This window comes from Catharus ustulatus, chromosome 24, assembly GCF_009819885.2.
Source record: "Catharus ustulatus isolate bCatUst1 chromosome 24, bCatUst1.pri.v2, whole genome shotgun sequence".
Classification (NCBI taxonomy): domain Eukaryota; kingdom Metazoa; phylum Chordata; class Aves; order Passeriformes; family Turdidae; genus Catharus; species Catharus ustulatus.
The window spans coordinates 1026316-1049864 of record NC_046244.1 but is presented as its reverse complement, the minus strand read 5'-3'; the positions used below and the strand labels follow the sequence as shown (position 1 = coordinate 1049864).

The window sequence follows — 23549 nt, the reverse complement described above, 5'->3', positions numbered from 1 at the left end:
GGAGCCGAGCCCGAGCAGGAAAATCCCTCACTTCAAAAGCCGCGTTTGTTTTCCCTCCTTCCCCCGCCCCGTTCTCCTGGAATTGGGGGAAGATTCAGCACTTTCAGGGGAAAAAAAAAAAAAAAATTAAAAAAAAATCACTTTCTTCTGCAGCTCCGGGCAGCGGCCACGGAAAAAGCTCAATTTATTATTATTGTTGTCATCATCATCATTATAATTATAATCAGTTTAGTTCTGTATTATTATATTTATATTTATTATTATATTTATTATTATATTATTATTATTGTATTTCTTTTGCAGGGAGTCAGGTGGTGGCCGCACCCCTGGGTTCGTCCCGTGGGGGGTCAGGGGGTGACAGGGACTGTCCCCACCTGAGGATGCCCCCACCCATCACCTCAAAATCCCAGTTCTAGGAGGGGCCACTCACTCCAAACCCTTTTTGGGGTGAAATCTGAATTTTTAAATTTTTTTTTTTCCAGTTTTCCCATCTTTTCCCGGCTCTGCCTCGCGGACAAAAGGCGAGCGCGGCTCTCTGCGCTCCCCGGGGAGCGCTGGATTAAATCCGGCATCCATCGGGAGCGCAGCGCGGAATTCCCGCCCGCTTCCCGGAGCTTTCCCGGCGGGAATTCCGCTCCTCATTTCCCCGCCGCATCTCCATGGTTTCCTAAGGTATGTTCCTGCTCGATAAATGCCGCGATTCCCTCGGGATGGGGCTGGAATTATTTGGGATTTTTTTAGGAGCATCCCGTTATCCCCCGCATCCCTCGCGGGAGGGTTTCCAACCGGGAAAAGCGGATTTTTGGGATAAAAGGGTTCCACATCCCATTTCCTCCATGGGAAAGATGCTCTCAGGTTGATTAAACCCTGGAAAACCTTGATCTGGAAAACCGTCCCAATCAGCGATTTAATTAATTACCATTCTCCTCAAAAAGTCCTTTTAAAAAATTATTTTTATGTATTAGAATTCTCCTCAAAAAATCATTGTCCTAAATTTTTTTTTATTCTATTTTTTTAGGGATGTCATCCCATTTCTGGAGCAGGGCACATCCAGGCAGGAGAAATTTCCTTGGAAAATCACTCAGAGGAAAACCTGAAGGATCTGATCCCGATTTTCAATACAAGGATGGGGGAAAAAAAATCAAAACCAAAAAAAAAAGAAAAAAAACCCAAACAAACAAAAAAAACCCCCCAAACCCCAAACCAACCCAAAAGCGCCCGGGGATGAATTATTTAGTGAAAAGTTGGTTCCTCCTGCAATTCCACGAAGATTATGGATGTGGGAAGGTTTTCCATGGGAGATCCCGCCGTAATGAGCGTTATTTTCCCAAGCGATTATCCAAGAAATCTCCCTTGAAAGGGAGAGAAATCCACCCTGAAAAACGGGGATTTGAAGGAAAATATTTCTGCCGAACTTTCGCATTTTTCCAAAGTCACCAGCTGGGAAAAACCGGGAAGGGCGCAGGGCTGGAGGGTTCGGTTTCCCAGGAAAGCCAGGAAGGGGGGAAGGAAGCTCGGGAGCCGCGGGAAAATTGGTGGAAAAAGGACTGGGAGCTGGGAAAAAAGAATAAATTAATGAAATAATTAAATTTATTTAATTCTAATTAATGGATTCTGCTTTTCCAGGATTGGGGAATCCGCAGGAATGTCCCCAGCAGTGGCCCAGGTGTCCCCAGGTGTCCCCAGGGGTGTCCCAGCAGTGTCCCGGTGTCCACAGGTATCCCCAGATGTCCCCAGCAGTGTCCCAGGTGTCCCCAACAGTGTTCCAGGACTGTCCCCAGGTGTCCTCAGGTGTGCCCAGGTGTCCCCAGCAGTGTTCCAGGTGTGTTCCAGGTGTCCCCAGGAGTATTCCATGTATCCCAGGTGTCCCCAGCAGTGTCTCAGGTGTCCCCAGGTGTCCCCAGCAGTGTTCCAGGATTGTCCCAGGTGTGCCCAGGTGTCCCCAGAAGTATTCCATGTGTCCCAGGTGTGCCCAGCAGTGTCTCAGGTGTCCCCAGGGGTGTCTCAGGTGTCCCCAGGGGTGTCCCAGCAGTGTCCCAGGTGTCCCCAGGAGTGTCCCGGTTTTGTTTCTCCCAGCCCCAAACCCAAGGATCCAAGTCCCGGCCGGGGCTCCAAAGGCGGAGCAGCCCCGCCCTAGGCCGGGTTTAACTCGGCCTGGAACCATTCCCTGATCCAAGCCCGACATCTCTGGGATGAGCCGGGAATTTCCATGGGATAAATCCCAACCACGAGGCTGCAGCGACCTCGTCCCTGATATTCCCCAATCCCACAGAATTCCCGTCCCTCGCTCAGCCCCGCTCACTTCTCCCGCACCAGATTCCCAGAGCAGGATGAAATCCCCTTTCCCCGAGGCTCTGATGGGGTTTTCCTGGATTTCCCGGGATCCCAATGCTCCCTTCCAGCTGTGCCCTGCCTGGATCTGCCTCTGGAATAACGCCTGGAATCAGGAGTCAGAGCGGGAGGGGATTGTCCCACTCTGAGCCCCTGAGGGATCCCAAGGAACGGGATCAGCAGGGAAAATGTGGGGTGGGCCCTGCCTGGGCAGGGAAAGTTGGGATTGGGATTTCCAGGGAGTTTTCTCCTGGAGATCTCCAGCTCTGTGGGATGGGATGGTATGGGATGGGATCCATAAAAACCCACAATTCCCTAAATTCCCAAACCCATTGAATTCCATGTGGAATTCCCATCCCAATCTCTGTTCCCACATAATTCCCAAACCATTCTGTCTGATTCCATGAGGGATTCCCATCCCAGACCCATCCCCACATAATTCCCAAACCATTCCAGCTGCATCCATGTGGGATTCCCATTCCAATCATCTCCATGGGATTGGGACCTGTTCTGATATTTGGGGAACATTCCCATGAGTTTAGGGTCAGTCCTGCTTTTTGGGGAGGATGTCCATGGGATTAGGGTCTGTCCTGATTTTTGGGGAGCACCTCTATGGGTTTTTGGGAAGTATTTCCATGGGATGGGGGCCCATCCGGCTTTTTGGAGAGCATTCCCATGAGTTTGGGGTTTGCCTTGCTTTTTGGGGAGGATTATCTATGGGATTGGGATCTGTCCTGATTTTTGCGAAGCATTTCCATGGGACTGGGGTCTGAGCTGATTTTTGGCAAGCATTTCCATGGGATTGGGGTCTGATCTGATTTTTGGGAGCATCTCCCTGGGATTAGGGTCTGTCCTGATTTTTGGGAGCATCCCCTGAGGTTTTGGGAAGCATTTCCGTGGAATTTGGGCCTGTCCTGATCTTTAGGGGGCATCTCCCTGGATTTGGCTTTTCTGCCAATCTCCATTTGTTGGGGTGAATTAGCAGCACAATTCCCCATTCCCAATTTATCCGTCCCTGTCTCCCAGGTGGAAAATTTCTCCCTTTGTGCTTCCTGAGTCACCTTTTCTCCATTTGAATTTCAAGGGAATTAATTCCCTCCTTTGGATTCTGGTCTCTCCCACCTGAGCTCCGCGTTCCCGTTAATTCCCTCATTTCATTCTCCTCACCAAGCAGAAAAAAGGGGGAATTCTGGAGCTTTCTTCCCCTTCTCACTCAGAATTCCCACCTCACCTGGGGCTGGAAAAGCCTGGAATGGCCCAGGGAAGCAGGAAAAGCATTCCCAGGTGGGATATTCCTCCCTTGCTGGGATTAATGAGGATAATTATTGATAATTATTGATAATCATTGCACAAGGTGAGGAAGATCTGGGGAAAAACCTGGCTAAGTCCTACTGGAAAACTGGGAAACAGTGGGAATTCCAGCAGGAAGAGCATGAAGGTTTAAAAAATCCAGCTGGAACAACTCAGTAATCCCAAATATTGATAAAAATCAGGGATTATCAATAATAAACCAACCCTAATATTGATAAAAATCAGGAAATGATATGATATGATATATGATATTTCTGTCGACTCAAAATTCCATTAAAATTGATAAAACAATAAAAAAGGAAAAATAAAATAATTTGAAACTCCTTTAATAGTAGGATTGAGGCTTCAATGGGAATTATTTCAATAGTCACACTTAATTAGTATTTATAATATTATTTATATTATAAATTTATAATATTTATAAATGCATAATTTATGTTATAAAACTATTATATATTTATATTAATTATTATTTAATTTATATTAACATGTAAATATTAGTTAATATTTGATTAATAATTGAAAAAAGCCCCCAAATTTTTGGGTCATACAGAATTAAATGGGAAAAAAAGGGATTTTCCATGGGGAAAAAAGCACACATTTCAGGGTTGTAGACCAGGAATTTCAGGAATTTCAGGAATTTCAGGAATTGTGGAATTTTATGGATCCCATCTCCTCTCCCACGATCCTCATCCCCGACACTCCCAGCCCAATATCCCATCCTGTATCCGAGGCTGTGTCCCAAGGATAGGAAGGGAGAATCTCCCAGCTCTGCTCCACTCTCCTGAGAACCCACCTGGAAATCTCTGCTCCAACACAGAACTGGAGGACCAGGGCAAGAAGGTCCATAGACAGGCCAAAGAGATTGGAGCAGCTGGAAGGATGGATGATGGATGGATGGATGGATGATGGATGGATGGATGATGGATTGATGGATGGATGATGGATGGATGGATGATGGATGGATGGATGGATGGATGATGGATGGATGGATGGATGATGGATGGATCATGGATGGATTGATGGATGATGGATGATGGATGGATGATGGATGGATGGATGGACGGATGATGGATGAATGGATGGATGATGGATGATGGATGGATGGATGATGGATGGATGATGGATGGATGGATGATGGATGGATTGATGGATGATGGATGGATGATGGATGGATGATGGATGGATGGATGATGGATGGATGGATGGATGATGGATGGATGGATGGATGATGGATGGATGATGGATGGATGGATGATGGATGGATGGATGGATGGATGATGGATGAATGGATGGATGTGGAGGTCTTTGAGCAAGTTTCAGTGCCTGAAGTGGCTCCATGGAAGCTGGAGGGGGAAAGTTCCTTGGGAAATGGAGTGGCAGGGCAAACATGAATGGGTCAGACTGAAAGATGGGAAATTTGGCGGAATTTGGAAAAAAATTCCTCCATGGGAAGGAGGAGAGACCCTGGCAAAGCTTCCTAGAAAAGCTGAGCTGGCCCTGGATCCCTGGAATGTCCCAGGCAGGGCTTGACAGGGCTGGAGGCACTAGGGGTCAGGGAAGGGGATGGCCTTGGAGGTCGTTCCAACCCAACCAGATCCGTTCCAGGATTCCGGGATCCCTTTCCCTGCCCCATGGTGCCACTGGAGGGGGGAGCTCCTGGAGTTCCTGCAGGAAGCCCCAGCTCCAGTGGGGTCAGAGTGTCCTGGGACTGATGTACTCAGACACTGCTCGGACAGAGCCTGGACACAGCTCGGACATGGCTTGGACACAGCTCAGACACAGCCAGGACACAGCCTGGTCACAGCCTGGACACAGTCAAGACATGGCTTGGACGCAGCCAGGACACAACCAGGACACAGCCTGGACACGGCTCAGACAAAGCCAGGACACGGCTCAGACAAAGCCAGGACACAGCCTGGACACAGCTCGGACACAGCTCAGACACAGCCTGGACACAGCTCGGACACAGCTCAGACACAGCCTGGACACAGTTCGGACAACTCGGACACAGCTCGGACATGGCTTGGACACAGCTCACAGCTCAGACACAGTCAGGACACAGCCCGGACACAGCTTGGACACAGTTCCGACAAGGTTCAAGGACGTTTTCCTCCTTTCCTGTGAGCAGAGAATTCCTTTGGGATCTCTCCGAATTCCCTTGGGATCTCTCCCGGTGTCTCTGAGCCCCTCCATGGAGCGGTTTCTCCGTTCCCAGTCCCTGCTGTTTTTTGGGATGAGCGGTGCGGCAGCTCCCGGCGCTCCATCGGCAGATCCCTGCTGCCACCGCGTGGATTCAGCCGGGAATGGTCGGAAAAAGTTTCCTTGCTTTTTCCTGTTATCCTGCCCTGCCTCCGACCCTCCGTCCCTCCATCCATCCATCCATCCATCCATCCATCCATCCATCCATCCATCCATCCATCCATCCTTCATCTATCCATCATCCATCCATCCATCCTTCATCCATCCATCCTTCATCCATCCATCCATCCATCCATCCATCCATCCATCCATCCATCATCCATCCATCCATCATCCATCCATCCATCATCCATCCATCCATCCATCCCTTCATCCATCCATCATCCATCCATCCATCCATCATCCATCCATCCATCATCCATCCATCCTCCATCCATCCATCCATCCCTTCATCCATCCATCATCCATCCATCCATCCATCCATCCATCCATCCATCATCCATCCATCCATCATCCATCCATCCATCCCTTCATCCATCCGTCATCCATCCATCCATCCATCCATCCATCCATTCATCCATCTCTCTCCATCCCAAGATAATGGATGCATGGATCCATAGATGGATGATTTTATGTAAATTTATTTTTTCTCCAGAAAATATTTTTCTCTGTAAATTATATTTTCTATAATATGATGTTTTCCATTTAAATGACACCTCCAAAACTCCTCTGAGGAAGTTTCAGTGGAGACTTGGGGATGCTGTGCCACATGGAATGAGCAGCATTGGAACCTTGGATCCTCCTTCCCAGAGTCCTGGATCAGATGGGCAGAATTCCATGGAATCCTGAGCCCTGCCAAAGGCCTCGTTTCGGCACCTGGATGAGACCCCAGCTCCTGGTGGGGATAAAAAGCCTGAATGTCAAGTATGGGGAATTCCAGGGAGCTCCAAGCAGGATCCAGCAGAGTCCAAGGTGCCTGGAGCAAGGGGGAGCTGGGATTGGGAAGGACCTGTTGGAAGAATTGTCCTGGGATGGAAGAATTGTCCTGGGACTGGGAAGGACCCAACATCCACAGGGCCGGGGCTGGGAGGAATTGCATGATGAGCTCCCTCTGCCTTCCTGGTATTTTATCCCCAGTTCCCATCAACGAGCCATGGAGAGACTTCGGGGAGAAATGTCAGAGATCCAGGAGTCTGTGGGAATCTGCCCCAGGATCTGGGACTGGATCTGGTTGTGGAGGACATTGGGAAAATTCCTTCATTCCAGAGATCTGGGGCTGGATGTGGCTATGGAGGAGACTGGGACAATCCCACACCGTCATTCCAGGTGACCCCCAAACCCTGTCTGCACTGGGATCTGGGGCTGGATCTGGCTGTAGAGGACACCAGGAAAATCCCATGTGTTCATCCCAGGTGATCCTAAATCCCTCCCTGCCCCCTGGGACTGGGATATGGCTGTGGAGAACATCAAGACTATCCTGCACCTTCATTCCAAGTGATCCCAAATCCCCACCTGCACCAGGATCTGTGGCTGGATCTGGCTTTGGGGGACACTGGGACAATCCCTCATTTCAGGTGATCCCAAATCCCTGCCTTCTGCAGGATTTGGGGCTGGGGCTGGTTGTGGAGAGCAATGAGACAACCCCACACCTTCATCATGGACAATCTTGTGGCCTTGCTCCAGGTGATCCCAAATCCCTACCTGCACTGGGATGTGGAACTGGTTCAGTGTTTGGACAACCCTGGGAAAATTCCTTCATTCCAGGTGATCCCAAATCCCTGCCTGCACCAGGATCTGGCTGTGGAGGACACCGGGAAATCCCATGTGTTCATCCCTGCTGATCCCAAATTCCTGCCTGCACTGGGATGTGGGGCTAGGTGTGGCTTTGGAGAACCCTGGGACAATCTCTTCATTCTGGGTGATCCCAAATCCCTTCCTGCCCCAAGATCTGGTGCTGGATCTGACTGTGGAGAACCCTGGGACAATCCCTTCACTCCAGGCAATCCCAAATCCCTGCATGAAGCAGGACTTGGTGCTGGATCTGTTTTTGGAGAACCCTGGGAAAACCCCTTAATTCCAGGTGATCCCAAATCCCTGGGAATTGGGGATGTGGGGCTGGATCCATCTTTGGAGAACCCTGGGACAATCCCTTCGTTCCAGGTGATCCCGAATCTCCGCTGTGCACAAAGCTCAGGAATCATCCAAGCCCTGGGAAGGCTCTGGGGAGCCGGAGCCCCTGGAGCTGGATTTGGGAGCTGCTCCCAGCTGGAAAATCATCTCCAAGGAATTTCCGGCCGAGATTTGCCGCAGATCCCACTTGGATGGAAAATGGGAAAGGCTGGGAGTTCCCACCCGAGCTCTGATCCCACAGGAAAGCCAGGAATGGCTCCGTATCCTCCTGGAAGTCTGGGAGTTTATTCTGAGCCAGGCTCGTTAATGAGATGTGCAAAATCTTTAATTAAACCGAGGAATGTTGGAATTTTTGGTGGGATGAGCATGGTTTAATGCTGGGGTGGGATGGGAGGGATTAAAGCAGAGAAAAAAACATCCAGATGAGAATTCCTGGGAGAGCTGGAGGTCTACCAAGGGAAATAAAATGGGAAAAGAGATGGGAAGTAAAAAGGAAACGAAAAGCAATGTAATTAAATAAAGAAAATTAAAAGAGAATTAAAAGGAAACAAAAAGGAAATAAAGGAAATAAAAAGGAAATTTTAAAAGAAACTGAAGGAAATAAAAATGAAAAAGGAAAAGAAAAGGAAATTATAAGGAAATTAACATTAAATTAAAAGGGAAAGAAAAAGGAAAGAAAAGTAAATAAAAAATTAAAGAAAATGGAATTTAAAAAGGAAATCAAAAGAAATGAAAAGAAAATAAAAAGGAAAAAAAGGAAATAATAAATCAAAGAAAATAAAAAATGCAAAGACATTAAAAACGAAATTCAAAGGAATTTTTAAGAGGAATTAAAAAATCTTGGAGGGGTAATGGAGGGGGAAGAAGGGAAAGGGAATTGTGCCATTCCCAGGGAACACGGGGCCAGGATTGGGATGGATTTGGGAGTTTTGTTCATTCCTTACTGCCTGGAGCAGCCCCGGATCCCAGGACGTGTCCGGGATCCCCTCAGTGCCAGGAAATGGGAAAGGTGGGAAGGATTCATCCCAAAATTCCCAGCCCTGGCTGGGAAGTAGCAGGATGGGGCAGGAGCTGGAAAAGAGGGGGAAAGGAGAAGGGAAATCCCATTCCAGGCAGATCCCAACTCAGTCCTGATCCCTGCTCAGCATGGAAAGAGGAGGAGTGGAATGGGATTTAAAGCCCTCCCAGGCCAAATACAGTAATTTCACGATTATAAGCCGCACCATTTTGACTAAAATTTTGGTCCGAACCCAAAGTGCGGCTTATAATCAGGTGTGGCTTATATATGGACAAAGAACAAAACGTTGCTGTTTTAGTTTGGAGGACAGGTGTCTGCTGAGAAAGGCAGGAACTTCTCTTTGAAATGGAGAATGTAAACCCCCTCCCTCCAAATTATTATAATTTTGAAATCAAGGGGCTTTCAGGTAAAGATATGGGAATTAGGAATAACAGTTCTTTTCCAGGGAAATTAAAATAGAAATACAGTACTACAAAGAAACAAACCCCAAACCCTGACAAAGTCAGAGTACAGCCTGACACCCGTCAGGCAGGGTGTTGGCAGCAGTCCCATTCCATGGTGGCTGCATCCTCCTGCAGTGACAGATGTGGCTCAGTTGGAGCAGTGCTCCTGTACAAGGTGCAGTTTCCCTCCGGAGTTCCAGTGGTGATGTGGAGAAATCCGGTTTTCCTCTGGAGTCCAGTGGAGAAAGGGGCTCCCTTAGTGTCCCAAAACCTCTGTTTTTATCTTGGTAAGAAATGTTGGGCTCTTCCCCCTGGCTGGAGCAACTCCCAATGGGATGCAGTAATTTTATCAGTCCCACAGTGGGACTCAATGGGCCATGAGCAGAAAATGACTGGCTGGAGGAAGGATGGGTTGTGAAAAGATAAAGAACAATGCCCTGCCTGGTTTCAATGGATGACCCATTAGCAGAATATCTCCCAGGGAGATCAGGATCACTGCCCCCACCCTCAACAGATGGTGATAGAACAGACACCTTTTATCACACTCTGGATTGTAACGTGTGGCTTATAATCAGGTGTGGCTTGTGTATGGACAGAGAATGAAAAGTTGCTGGCACCCGGAAGTGAGGCTTATACTCAGTGTGGCTTATAATCGTGAAATTACTGTAATTCTGGGATTCTGGTGAGGAATATTCCAGATAGATATCCAGCCTAGGAAATGGGAAGCTCAGGGATGAGAAAACTGGGAATCTGGACTAATTGGGATAATTCCATTGGAATTGGGAAAATTTCCCTTGGAATTAGGATGATTTCATTGGAATTCAGGAGTGGGAAGGGCTGGAGCATGGATGTTCCTGGCATTTATAGGGATCATCCTCCCACTGAAATCCCACATGGAATGGTGGGTGGAATGGGATTTAAAGCCCTCTGAGCACAAATAATTCTGGGATTCTGGTGAGGAATATCCTGGATGAGCATCCAGGCCAGAAGCTGGGAAGTTCAGGGTTGGGAAAATTTGGAATCTGAGCTAATCAGGATCATTCCCACTGGAACTGGGATTATTCTCACAGGAATTCGAATAATTTCGAATTTCCTTTGGAACTGGGATCATTTCCATTGGAATTCAGGGGTGGGGAGGGCTGGGGATGGATGTTTGTGGAATTTATAGGGAATAGCCTTTCCTGGAATCCCTCCATGGAATGAGGGGGAATGGAATGGTATTAAAAGCCCTCCCAGTCCAAATAATTCCAGGATTGTGCTGAGGAATATCTCAGGTGAGGATCCAGGCCAGGAACTGGGAAGTTCAGGGCTGGGAAAACAGGGAATCTGAATTAATTGGGATCATTCCATTGGAATTGGGAAAATTTCCTTTGGAATTGGGATAATTCCATTGGAACTGGGATGATTCAATTGGAACTGGGATAATTCCATGGGAATTGGGATAATTTCATTGGAACTGGGATAATTTCATTGGAATTGGGAAATTTCCATTGGAATGTGAATAATTCCATTGGAATCAGGATAATTCCATTGGAATTTGGATGATTTAATTGAAAGTGGGATAATTTCATTGGAATTGGGGTAATTCCGTTGAAATTGGGATAATTGCATCAGAGCTGGGATCATTTCTTTGAAATTTGGATGATTTAATTTGACTTCAGGAGTGGGAAGGGCTGGGGGATGGATGTTGCTGGGTTTTTTAGGGATTTTCCTCCCCCTGGAATCCCAGGAAATGCCTGGGATTGGGAATTCGGGAGTCCCTCGTGCCCCGGGGTTTTCCAGGGGGTCAGAGTTGGATACAGATCCCGAGGGAACCCCATGGGAGGGGGAGAAATGATCCCATGGGAGGGGGAGAAATGATCCCATGGGAAAAGATTCCAGGTTGATCCCATATTTCCCTTGGATTTTTCCAAAGGCTGCTGGAATTCCAATTTTTCCCTCCTGCTTTCCTTTCCCTGTCCTGCAGGAATCTGTGATGTGCCATTCCCTTGGAGGAAAACACAGCCAGGATAAATCCCGAAAATTCCAATTGCTTCCAAGTGAGGCCTCGGGGAAATTCAGGAATCCCAATTTTCTCCTTTCAGAGGTGATTTTTCCAGAGGCTGCTGGAATTCCCACTTTTCCCTCCCCTCGGGGCTTTGGCATTCCCTGGACACGGAGCCACTTCCAGCAGGATCCTCAGGGTGAGCCAGGATGGATTCAGGGGAAGATCAATGGAAAATCTGCAGGAAAATCTGGGAAAATCAGGAATAAAGCCCATTTTTTCTTAAAAATTCAGGAATTTGCTTGAATTCCCACGTCTTTGGCTCCTCCTTATTAATTTCCTTTTCCATGGGAATTCCCATTCCTTGATTGCAACTTGATTAAAAAATCCCGGGATTTTTTTTTTCATACCTGGTTTTCCCCCTTTGAATGAGGGAAATAAAGGAATCCAGGATGCCTGGGAATGAAAATATTTTGGGGAAACATCCTCCTGGTGGATCTCAGGGAGGAGCAGGAGGAGAATTCTCGCTTTTCCCTGCATGTTCCGTGATTCCCAAAACACTTTTGGGTGGTTCAGAGGGAGGAGCAGAAAAACTCCAAAATTCTGGATTTTTTCAGCCTTTCCCTACAGAAATGGGATGGGAAATGGGAGGGATGAGGATCCTGTTCCATCCCCATGTGGGAATGAGAGATTTGCTGGGGTGAGGAGCTGGGAATTCCCAAATTCCTGTGATTTTGGGGAGTTTTACATCCCGGTTGAGCCCCAGAGATGTTTTGTGCTTTCCAAGATTTTCCTGACAAGCATCCAAGCCTTTGCCAGGATTTTTTCAGGGATAAATCCTTATCTTTACTGGGATGAAAAATCTTGGAAAAACCCAGGATGTAATCTGGGAATAAAAATTCCAGGAAGATCCAAGCTGCAAATAAAGGAAAAAAAAAACCAAAAACCAAACCAAACCAAAAAAACACCCGCTGGAAATCAAAGGAATCGTGATGCTGAAAATTGGGAATAATGCTGTGAAGTCGGGAATAAATCCCATTTTTCCATGTTTTCAACCGGGAGCCGCTAGATGGCAACAACGCCCCGGGAAAAAGCTCCGGAAAGGGACTTTCGAGGATTTGGAGGCTCCGTTAGGTTCAACTTCCATTGAAAATTCCTGAATTTTAAAATTCCCGCAGATTCTTGAGCTCCTGGATTTTTCCTCCTCTCCTCATTCCCGGATTTCCCCGTCTTTAGGGAAAATCCTCCCTTGAAATCCCAAAATTCAGGATCGAGACAATCCTAAAATCTTTGTTAGGGTCCTGATAATCTTCAGGAAGTTACTGTGATTCTTTATCCCCTTCTCCAGCTGGTTTGGAAAATCTGGATCCTCCAGGAAAGGAAAATCTGAGAGTCCCTTCCTCATTCTCCAGCTCCAAAATATGCAGCGTACAAAACCCAATAATTTGGTTAAAACACCTCGGTGAATTTTTATGGAATTTCTCCAGGATTAGGATTTCCAGCACGTCTGGAAGCAGCTCTGGTTTTAGGGATCAAAACCCTGGAAGTCACAAATGTGGGAATTTCTCTGGATTGGGCCATTCTCGGTGCTGGGAATGTGCTGGGAGGAGTTCCAGCAGAATTCCTGGAGAATGGAGATGGCAAGTCCCAGATTCCCTGGATTCTGGTGTAACCTGGAGATTTAGGCTGGATTTCAGGGAAAGTTTCTTATTCCAGAGAGTGTCAGGACTGATCCAGCTCCCCATGGAATGGGAACATTCCCAAGGCTGCCGGAGCTCCAGGGGCATTTGGAAATACAGAATTTTGGGATGTCTGAGCAGGGCCTGGATTTGATCCCTGGGGGTCCCTTCCAGAATATTCTGTGATCCTTTGGGAACATCCTGTTACCTCATCCCATTCCTATCCCACTCCCACTGCAGCGGGATTTGGGATCAGGGAATTGGATGGAGCTCCAGGATTGGGATGGCCCCAACTCCAGGATTGGGATGGACCTCTGGGAATGAGATGGAGTTTTGGGAATGGGGTGGAGCTCAGGGAATGGGATGGAGCTCCAGGATTGGGATGGAGCTCTGGGATTGGGATGGAGCTCCGGGAATTGGATGGAGCTCCGGGAATTGGATGGAGCTCCGGGATCAGGATGGCCCCAACTCCAGGATTGGGATGGAGCTCTGGGAATGAGATGGAGCAGTGGGAATGGGATGGAGCTCTGGGAATTGGATGACCCCAACTCCAGGATTAGGATGGAGCTCCAGGAAGGGGATGGAGTTCCAGGAAGGGGATGAGGAGATTCATCAGTGCCTGGGAATCCCTGACCTTTTCCAGCCCTTTTCCAGAGCTTTTCCAGGGCCCCAGCTTCCCCTGGAATTCCCGTGGAGCCCCTGGAGCCAGCTCAGCTTTTCTTCCGCTGCCTGGGCCTGGCTTTGCTGATGCTTCCTGGGAGCAAATCCAGGGAAAACAGAGCGGAAGGGAAGGCGCTGAGGAAGCAGGACTGGGATGTTGGGAAGCAGAAATGACGGGAATGCTGAGGCGGCTACAGGAACGCTGAGGCGGCTTCAGGAGCATCCTCATGCCTGGGATATGCCGGGAATTCTGCTGGAGCAGCAAAAATGATCCCGGAATGAAATTCTCTCACTCCCTGGATCCAGGGATGGGAACAGAGAGAAGCCCCACAATTCCGGGGATTCCCGGATTTCCAGGAGTCCCAGCTACTGTCCCTATTGGATCCCGGAGCTCTCCCTGTTCCGATCCATGGATCCATGGAATCCAGGGAAAATCCCACTCCCATGGTGACCTCTGGTTGTTTATCCTTGGATACGCCCTGAAAATCCATGGGGGAAGTTGTGGAGTTTATTGGGTCACACCCTGTGCATTCCCAACCATTTTCCCTGCAAACTATGGCAGCTTTTTCAACCTTTCCATGAAAATCCAGGACATCCTGATGAAAGGAAAGGAACAAACCTTCAGGATGTGGGAAGAGAGAATCAACTAAACCTTCGGGATGTGAGAGCAGGGAATGAACAAAATCTTCAGGATTTGGAAGCAGGGAATAAACCCAGCCTTTGGAATTTGAGAAGAGAGAATGAACCAAATCTTCAGAATTTGGGAGCAGGGAACGAACCAAACTTTGTGATTTGGGAGAAAGGAACAAACCAAACCTCTGGGATTTGGGAGAAAGGAACCAACCAAACCTCTGGGATTTGGGAAGAGAGAACAATCCAATGCTTCGGTATTTGGGAGAGAATGAACCAAATCTTCAGGATCTGGGAGCAGAGAAAGGATCCAAATATTCGGGAGCCAGTAACAATCCAAACCCTGGGGATTTGGGAGCAGGGAACCAAACAAATTTTTGGGATTTGGGACTGGGGAATGAACCAAATCTTTGGGCTTGAGGAGAAGGGAACGAACCAAACCTTCGGGATTTGGGAGCCAGGAACGATCCAGACCCTTGGGATTTGGGAACAGGGAATGAACCAAACCTTCAGCATTTGGGAAGAGAGAACAAACCAAACCTTTGGGATTTGGGAACAGGGAACAGGTCTAAGTATGTGTTTGCATTTGTCCTTTTCCCTTTATTTTCCCTTTCCCTCATCCCAAAATCATTCCCGTGCACTCCCGGCTCCCAGCCTGGGCGTCCTTCCCAGAAGGACAAGACCGGGATGTCCTCGGGCGTTTTTAATCTCCCAAATCCTTCCCAAAATTAATTTTGGAGAGTGCAGGAGCGGGGGAGGGAGCGCTGCCCACGCCCCGTCCTTGGCGTTCATCCCTTGGGAATGCGGGATTGGAGGGCAGGAAGGGGTTAAAGGGAAGGTGAAACATGAAACGGCGCCTGGAGAAAGGCGGGATCTGGGAAAGCTTTCCTGAGATGGAAAACAATCCAATGTCCTCTGGAAGGGCTCCAGGGCCTCGTTCCCACCCAGCCAGGAATTCTCCTCTGCAGCGGTCACAGGGAAAGGGCAGAAATGCGGGATTTGGAATGGGACAAGAGCGGTGTCCCCCTTCCAAGGGGCTGGAATGCTCCAACAGCTGGAATTGGCTGTGGGAAAAGCAGAAATGGGTGGGAGCACGAGCGAGAGGTGACGCCGGAACGGAGAGTTAAATTATGATGGGCAAAAATAAGGAGTTTTAGGGATTAATGGAATTTCTCGGCTCAAACATCCAAAAAAAAAAAAAAAAAAAAAGACCCTGGAATGGCGCCAGGGTGGGAGAAGGAGGCTGGAGTTGGACAGGGATCAAACCTTCGGGATTTGGGAGCTGGGAACGAACCAAACCTTTGGGATTTGGGAGAGAAGGAACCAAAACTTCGGGATTGAGGAGCATGGATTGAACCAAAATTTTGGGATTTGGGAGAGGGGAAAGCACCAAACCTTCAGGATTTGGGAGTAGGTAACCTTGCAGATTTGGGAGAACGAACCAAACCATCGGGATTGGGGAGTAGGGAGTAAAACCTTCGGGTCTGAGCGTGGGTTTGGATTTGTCCTTTCCCATTTATTTTCCCTCTCCCTCACCCACCCCGGCGCCATTCCAGAGGGATTAGCACATCCCAGAGTCTCTTTTTTGGGATGTTTCAGCTGGGAAATTCCATGAACCCTCAAAAATCCTCGTGCTCCGACATATTCCTGCTTTTCCATGACAGGAAGGGGGTCCCTCACCCACCGCCGCCAGCAGAGGCACTGAGAGCCTGGGCAAGTTCCTTAATTAACGCGGCCCCAGGTTAATTAATTACTGTAGCCCCAGGTTCATTAATTAACGCAGCCTCCCAAGGTTCCCTGCCCTTCGTCCGGCGGCTCCAGGAATCCTTCCGGGAGCTCTTTGGGAGAACGTTAAGCCAGGTTCTCCTAAATCACCCCGAGCAGCAGCGAAATTCCCAAGAACCCTGGATTCCCCATCCCTGGAAGTGTCCAAGGCCTGGCTGGAGCAGTCTGGGATAGCGGAAGGTGGAACTGAGAGGGATTTCAGCTCCTTTCCTCCACCCCCTCTGGAACTGTGGGATATGCAGTGATTTCCTGGAAAATCTGGGTAAAGGAGATGAGGGAGAGCCTGCTCCTAAAAAATCTGGGAAAAGGGGATGAGGGAGAGGCTGCTCCCAGAAAATCTGAGAAAAGGGGATGAGGGAGATCCTGTTCCCAGAAAATCTGGGTAAAGGAAATGCTGGAGCGCTGTTGTTGGAAAATCTGGGGAAAGAGAATGAGGGAGTGCTATTGCAGGAAAATCTGGGAAAAGGGAATGAGGGAGGGCTATTCCTGGAAAATCTGGGAAAAGCGAATGCTGGAGGGCTGTTGCTGTGCTCGCCTCCCCAGAGCTGCCGGCCGTGCCTAATTAGCGATGTCGAACATGCAGCGCGCTCTTGCCTCCAATTAGGCTCGGCTTAAAACGAGGCGCGGGATTCATTTCACTGAATGTTGGCTTTAATTTCGGCCCAGCTGTGCCTAAACCCCCGGTGCCGCTTTACACAGAGATTAAATACGGAGAACACAGCTCTGAGGAGGAGGGGAGAGATAATGAGATAAAGAAATGAGAGATAACGAGGACAGCCCCGAAGTCTGTCCCTGGAATGGGCTGAGCGAGGTGAGGTGTCGGAGCGATGCTGGCAGAGCCTTGGGGGCACCTCCCTGCCGACCCCACCTCCACCCTCAACCACCCCACCCGTGTTTGGGTCAATGTTCACCAACTGGAGCCTAAGTCAGGTCTAAATCAGGTCCCGGACAGCTGGAGCCCGGGGAGATCCAGGATTTGCTGCCACCCGAGCAAACACGGCCCTGTTTAAATTCCCCCGAGCAAACAAGTCCGCCCAGCTCCTCCCGGCTCTTCCTGGAGCCTCCGGGCTGCGGCTCCCGGCAGCGTCCTAGGGCTGGATCCCTTCCTACGTCCCAGGGAGTGGGGAAGAGGCCAAATCCAGGGGTTTGATCCCTTCCTACATCCCAGGGAGTGGGAACAGGCTGGGTCCATGGAGGGCTTGGATTGCTCAGCTCGGACTGGGAGCTCCTTCTCCGGCTGCCATCGCTCCCTGGGGACCCCTCAGAGCCGCGGTGGCTCCGTGTCCCCCTCGGGCAGCACCAGGACCGCGGGCAGGAGGATCCCGTGGGGCGCCGGGAAGGGCCGGAGCTCCTTGGCCCCGAAGCGTGGCGAGACGGGGTCAGCCAGGAAGCGCAGATGGAAATCGCGGCCGAGGCAGTGGACGAGGCTGCCCAGGGCGGCGCAGCGCAGCCCGGCCGGCTCGGCCAGAGGGTGGCTGGCACAGGGGTACCACAGCCTGGCGCTGGCGCTGCACCGCGACACGGTGACATCGGTGCCACCAGCACCGCGCCGCAGCTGGAAGCGGTACAGGAACCCATGGGCGCTCAGCAGCTCGGCCGTCCTGTCCTTGTCGCCGATGGCCGGGCTGGTGACCCAGCTGTCCCTGCGGGCGTCGTAGCGCAGCAGCAGTGAGCGCAGGGTGCCCCCGGTGACATAGATGTCCCCGTCGCACGCGGTGGCCGCGTGGGCCACGGCGAAGGTGTCCCTGGGCAGGGCAGCGGCGAAGGCCCAGCGGTCCTGCCGCGGGTCGTAGCGCTCCACGGTGGCCAAGCACTCGCCCCCGATGGCGTAGAGGTGGCCGTCCAGGGCCACCAGCTGGCAGTGCGGCCGCGCCTGGCGCAGGGGACAGATGTCGCTCCAGCTGTCGCCCAGGGGGTCGTAACAGAGCACGCGGCGGGAGGGGCTCCGTGCCCGGCCCGCGCCTTCCCCGCCGGGCACCACGAACAGATAATTGAACATGGGGCACACGGCGCAGCCCCGCCCGGCCACCTCGGCCGGCAGCGGGCACAGCTGGCACCAGCGGTCCTCGTCCTCGTCGTAGTAGCAGAGGCGGCCGCGGCGGTGGCCGGACTCGGCCGGGGGGACATCGGCCACCACCAGGCGCGGCCGCCCTCGGCTCCGGAGCCCCAGGAGCAGCTCCCGCTCGCCGGCGTTGAGGCGGCCGTAGAGGTGTGGGGAGCGCAGCACCTGCAGGAGGTGCTGGCTCATCACCTGGAGAGCTTCGTCCTGCAGCCCCCGCAGTTGCCGCGCCTTGGCCCAGCGCAGAACCTCGGAGCAGTTCCCCAAGTGCACCTGGGCAGGTGGAGACCCTTGGGACGGCTCAGGACCCGCAGCTGGAACCCCACCGGGCAGCTGGGGGGGGATGCCGAGGGTGCTGCCGTTCCAGCCGGGAGAAGGTGGTGCAGGAGGGCTCTCCATGGCCTCCTGTGCAGCTCTGGAGGTGTTTGGATCAGGAATTCCCAAAGCTGGATCCTCCCCCTGGGTTCCGGAGCTCTGCGGCTCTACCTGGCCCCGCTCCCCGCGGCGCTGGGATGTCCCCGAGGGGACGAAGGGCAGGGACGTCCGCTTGGACACCGACTCGGAGGTGGACTGCACGAAGTAGTCGTAGACTTTGCCCCGCAGGCCAGGCCCGGGCGAGCTGTCCCTGCTCTTGTCCCGGCGCTCCGGGATGAAGTTCTCCTCCACCTGGATCTTGGCCACCGAGGAGAAGGAGTAGGAGGTGTCCGAGCCCGCCTCGCTCGCCGTCAGCAACAGCCCCAGGCTGGAGGTGACGCTGAGGGTCCGGACTGAGCCCGTGCTGCCCTCGCTGCTCCTCCGGGCTCCAGCCGGACCCTGCTCCGTGCTCTGGGCACATCCATCCCCCTCTGTCCGGGCATCGCAAATCCCCGGGGAACGCTCGAGGCCAGGTGCGTTCCCGTCCCTCTCCACGGGGCCACCCCGGGCTCCGGCCCCGGGGTCCTGAGAGCTCAGCTCGCTTCCCAGCAGAATTCCCGGCCCACTTCCCAGCTCCAATCCTGCCTTGCCTCCCAGCTCACTTTCCAGGTTGCTTGCTGGTTCGCTTCCCTGCTCACTTCCCAGCTCCGTTCTTGATTTCATTCCCAATTTATTTCCCAGCTCGTTTTCCAGCTCGATTCCCGGCTCGTTTGCCTGCTCACTTCCCGACTCATTTCCTGTCTTTCTTCCCGGATTACTTCCCGGCTTGATTCCCAGCCTGCTTCCTGGCTGATTTCCCAGCTCGCTTCCCGTCCTGCTCCCGGGATAACTCCCCTGCTCAACCCCTACTTCGCTTTCTGCTTTGATTCCCAACTTCCATCCCTGTTTAGTTCTCAACTCCCTCTCTGTCCTGGCCAGACCGAGCGGGGCTTTCCTGGCAATCAAAGCCAGCTCCGAATCCACCTCCTCTCCTTCCTCCTCCTCCTCACTCCTTGGAAAACTCTTCTCCCCCCGGAGAGCTGCGTGCCGCATCCCGAGGCCATTCCCAGATTTGTCCCCCCCATCCCTCCTCCTCCTCCTCAGACCCCCATCCCGGTTTTCCCCATCCCCATCCCGGTTTTCCCGCTGCTCTCCCGGCGGGATTTTTCCCGGGGGAGGCGAGCGGTTCCTATAGAACCTGAAGGCCAGGGACAGGAGCAGCAGCGCGGCCGCCGACAGGAGCAGCTTCCCGGGCAGCTGCATGTCCGAGTGCCAGGCCGGGGGCACCCGCTGGGGCATTTTTCCATGCGGGAATGCCGAGGAGCCGATTAATGATTTGCCGGGAGAGGCCGGAGCGCGGCGGGTTGGGACAAGGTGACTTTGAGCGGGCAGAGCTGGCAGGAGGCTTCCGGAGGAGCCGCGAATGTTTGGGATGGGCTGGGCTCCAGGGAAAGGTGCAGCCCAGGGAAACCGAGAGAGAGGCTTGGGGAAGAGCACAAAGGCAGGAAAAATATCCCCGGGGAGCTGCTTCTCCTTTTGTGGTGCTTTAAAAAGGGTCACGCAACGAAAAAGGGGGGCGAAGAAAAATAAGTTGTTTTGCCCAGCAAAGTGTCCTCATCCCTCGGAGCTCCCGGAAAAGGGAGGGAGCAGCAGCCCGGAGCCCTTTGGGCTGATGCCGAGCAGCTGCTCCGCCGCACGGCCGGGTGACGAATTCAGCGGCTGATTCAGTGATTAATTAATTCAGTGATTAATTAATTCAGCGGCCCTCGTGCTGCCTAACGAGGGCTGATGGGAAAGAGCCCCGGAGCTTGTGGGGTCTCTCGGAAGCTGCCGTGAAAGTGGAGGGGAACGAGGAGCTGGGTGGGAAAGGAGGAAAATCCCGGTGCTGGGGAGGAAATCGAGGCTGGAGCTCAGCTGCAGCTGTGGGCACGAGGAGAGGGGCGAAGGGGGGAATAAAAGCAGGGAGAAATTCAGGATGGGAAGGGACAGGAGTTGTCATTCCTGAGGGATGCCACAGGGATCGATGTCACCGTGGGGAAACTGAAGCACGGCAGGGCTGCGTTCTTCCCCTGGGAAGGTGCTGGTGGCGGATCTGCTCCTGGCCTGAATTCCAAGGATTCCAGGGAATTCTTGTCCCCAAGAATCCAGAAAGCTTGGACTGTGGGGGATGGGGGGCAGGAAAGGCGGGAGCCTGGGGAATGGCATCGCTTCCCAGCGCTGCCAAGGGAGCGAAATTCAAAGGGATCCAACCCAGCTCCTGATCCCCAAGAGAACATCCGAGAGAGGCGGGGGAAAAAAAAAAAAAAAAAAAAAACCACAAAAAAAAAAAAACAAAAAAAACAAAAAAACACGAGGAAAGAAAGAGCCATACTCGGGGTAGGGGTGGGTGGAAGCTCCTGTTTTCACTCAAGGACTCCATCCCAATCTGGTGGGATTTTCCCAAGGGATGAACCCGGGGATGTGAGTGTGACCTGTCCCAGCCAATGGGTGGCTGCAGTGGGGTTGGGCCTTGCCAGGGGTCTCCAGTGGGAAATCAGGAACTCATTCCCGGGGTTCTCAACTTCCCAAACCACATCCCAATGGAACAGCCGATCCCCATCAGCCGCTTCCCGAGGTTTTGGGATGGGAGGGAGCCTCTGAACGCCCTCTGGGCAGGATCTCCACCATCCCTGAGTGTTGAGGTGCTCCCCTGCCCAGGCTGGGGTGCTGAAACTCCCACTGTGGAGGGGATGGGGCTGGGTCCCCAGACCCTCCAGGGCTGCTCTCAGCTGGAGGATCCTGTCCTAAACACCAACGATCTTTTTATATCCCTGAAGGGGATGGAAAAGGAGCACAAGAATGACCTCCCCGTGCTGATTCGGCACTCAGGGATCCCCGTGCTCATCCCTGCTGAGAACATAGACCCACCCATGGCTTTAGGGGAATATTTGGGATGTCGCTTTGTGTGGGGAAGTGCAGTACGGAAGAGCTTGGGGGAATTAAGACATTTCTATTAAAAGCTGGGTTTTGGAGCACGGGTGGAGTCGTGCATCCAAAACAGCGCCGGCCAAACCCACCCAGTCTCTCTCATCCATCTTGGTGGGGATAGAGCCCCAAAATCCATCCCTGGGGCGGGGCTCGGTGTGGCCAAAGGATTGGGAAAAGCTTGGGGGAATTTCTCCTGCCTGGAAAGGAGAGCCGTGCCGGAGCGGAGGGAGCGGGGCCGCGTGTGGAGTCTGGGCACGCGTTCCAGGGCTCGGCTAATTGGGAAAGGGTCTGGCGGCCGTGACCTCCTGGGCCCTTCACCGCTCCCTGCCGGGGCTTTTATCCCACGGCTGGATCTACAAAGATGCCGGCGCTCGGGAGCCGGGGAGCAGGATGAATTATTCATGCGCTCGGCAGCCCCGAGAACCGAGCAGTTAACGAGGGGGGAGGTGGGAGAGGCACCGAGCGAAGCTCCCGCTGACTTTCCTGCAGGGCCGGAGCATCCCTGGCTCCTGCTATCCCAAAGAATCCATGGATTCCACTGGATAAATCCCCATTTATCCCTGCCTGCCGTGTGAGAGCGGGAGAAGCAGCGCTGACGTCTCGGTTCTTGTGACTCTAATTGAGTGTAATTACCTCTTCCAAATCTGCTCAAACCCTTTTCCAAGTCTCCTGGAACTCGGGAACATCGATAACGCCGCTCCTTTGGGGTTTTCAGCTGCCGTCAGCCCCTCGCGAAGGCGCTGCGGTTGTTTTTTCTTTTTTTTTCCCGAGCTAATCAGATCTCCTCGGAAGGTTGTCAGGAGCGGATCTGTCAGCTCTCATCAATAATGGAACAACCGGAGCGGCTCCTCTCCCCTCCAGCCTCCTCCTGCATTATTCACTGCCAGCGCCTCAAACAACGGCATCGGGAATGGGGGAAAAGGGGATTAATTGGGGTCCTCTGCAGTTACCTGGAGGGGGCAGGAGGTGGAGGTGGGTCCAGCACAGCGTGGATCGTTCCCTTTGGTGGGATTGTGGAATAGAATCCCTTTGTGTCCCTCGTTTTGGAGGGAATTCGGGAAAAAAGGCAGCAGCTCTGCCCCAAAATGAGGAGAAACCTCCAAATCCCCCCACTCATCTATCTGAAAGTCCCAACCTTTGGCTGATCCATCTACACCAGGGAATTTCTCAGGGATTTTTCCCAGAGCATCCCGAATTGGGGTGGATTTAGGATGCAGGCCCACGGAGCTGCTGGCTGGGGACATCTCAGTGCTCCTGAGGTGGCACTGAGCAGAGCTGGTGGCGGCCCCGCCGCTGGAATCGCTCCTCGTTTCCAGGGTTCCGGGAATGTTCCTCATTTCCACGGTTCTGGGCTAAATCCGCCACATTTGCATTTAAATGGAGCTTCCGGCGACTGGAAATGCTCGATTTTCCGAGCGAGGAGGCCTAATGGCTGTTTAATCCTGGTGGTTGTTTAATTACGGCGGGATGAGGCCCCTGGAGCGGCTCCGATCCGAGAGGAAAGCGAGAAGGATCCACGGGAGAGGCTCTCCAGAATGTGGGGGAAACCGAGACAGGGAGAATTCCCAAAGAAACGGCACCTCCTCTGAAAAAACAAAGATTTTCTGCTCATCCGTGGAGTGAAAGCGCAGATCCGATGGGGTCGGGGTGCTTGGATGTCACTCCTTTGGGATGGAAGCGGAGCTGCTGATCCTCCCACACATCCCAGCCGGTCCTGATCCGATTGCTGCCGGTCCGAACTATAAAACTCCAGGATTTTGTATGGCGAGGAGCTCTGGAGCTTCTGTGGGTTCGTTCGGCTCCTCCAAGGCTGGGAAAGCAGCGAGGTTGGCAACGGAGCGGGGAAAGGCTGGAATCTGCTTAATAATAATTAATCATCACGGTAATAATGGTGCTTAGCACTCGTGCGGGGCTTTGGGAAGATGAGGCGCCACACGGCTGCCAGATAATCCTCCAG

At 52.1% G+C, this 23549-nt stretch overlaps 1 protein-coding gene across 1 annotated transcript; it reads right to left on the bottom strand.

Annotated features, from left to right (window-relative positions):
• Nucleotides 1–16828: 16828 nt before the first annotated feature.
• KLHDC7A (kelch domain containing 7A) lies at nucleotides 16829–20866 on the bottom strand. Its single transcript, XM_033079528.1, has one exon. It carries the CDS (start codon nucleotides 19922–19924, stop codon nucleotides 17435–17437), a length of 2490 nt encoding a protein of 829 aa, XP_032935419.1. The 5' UTR covers nucleotides 19925–20866; the 3' UTR covers nucleotides 16829–17434.
• Nucleotides 20867–23549: the final 2683 nt, after the last annotated feature.

What these genes read in the sequence shown, in the direction of transcription:
- KLHDC7A (XM_033079528.1), bottom strand. Translation starts at nt 19,924, where the DNA reads ATGCCCCAGCGGGTGCCCCCGGCCTGGCACTCGGACATGCAGCTGCCC.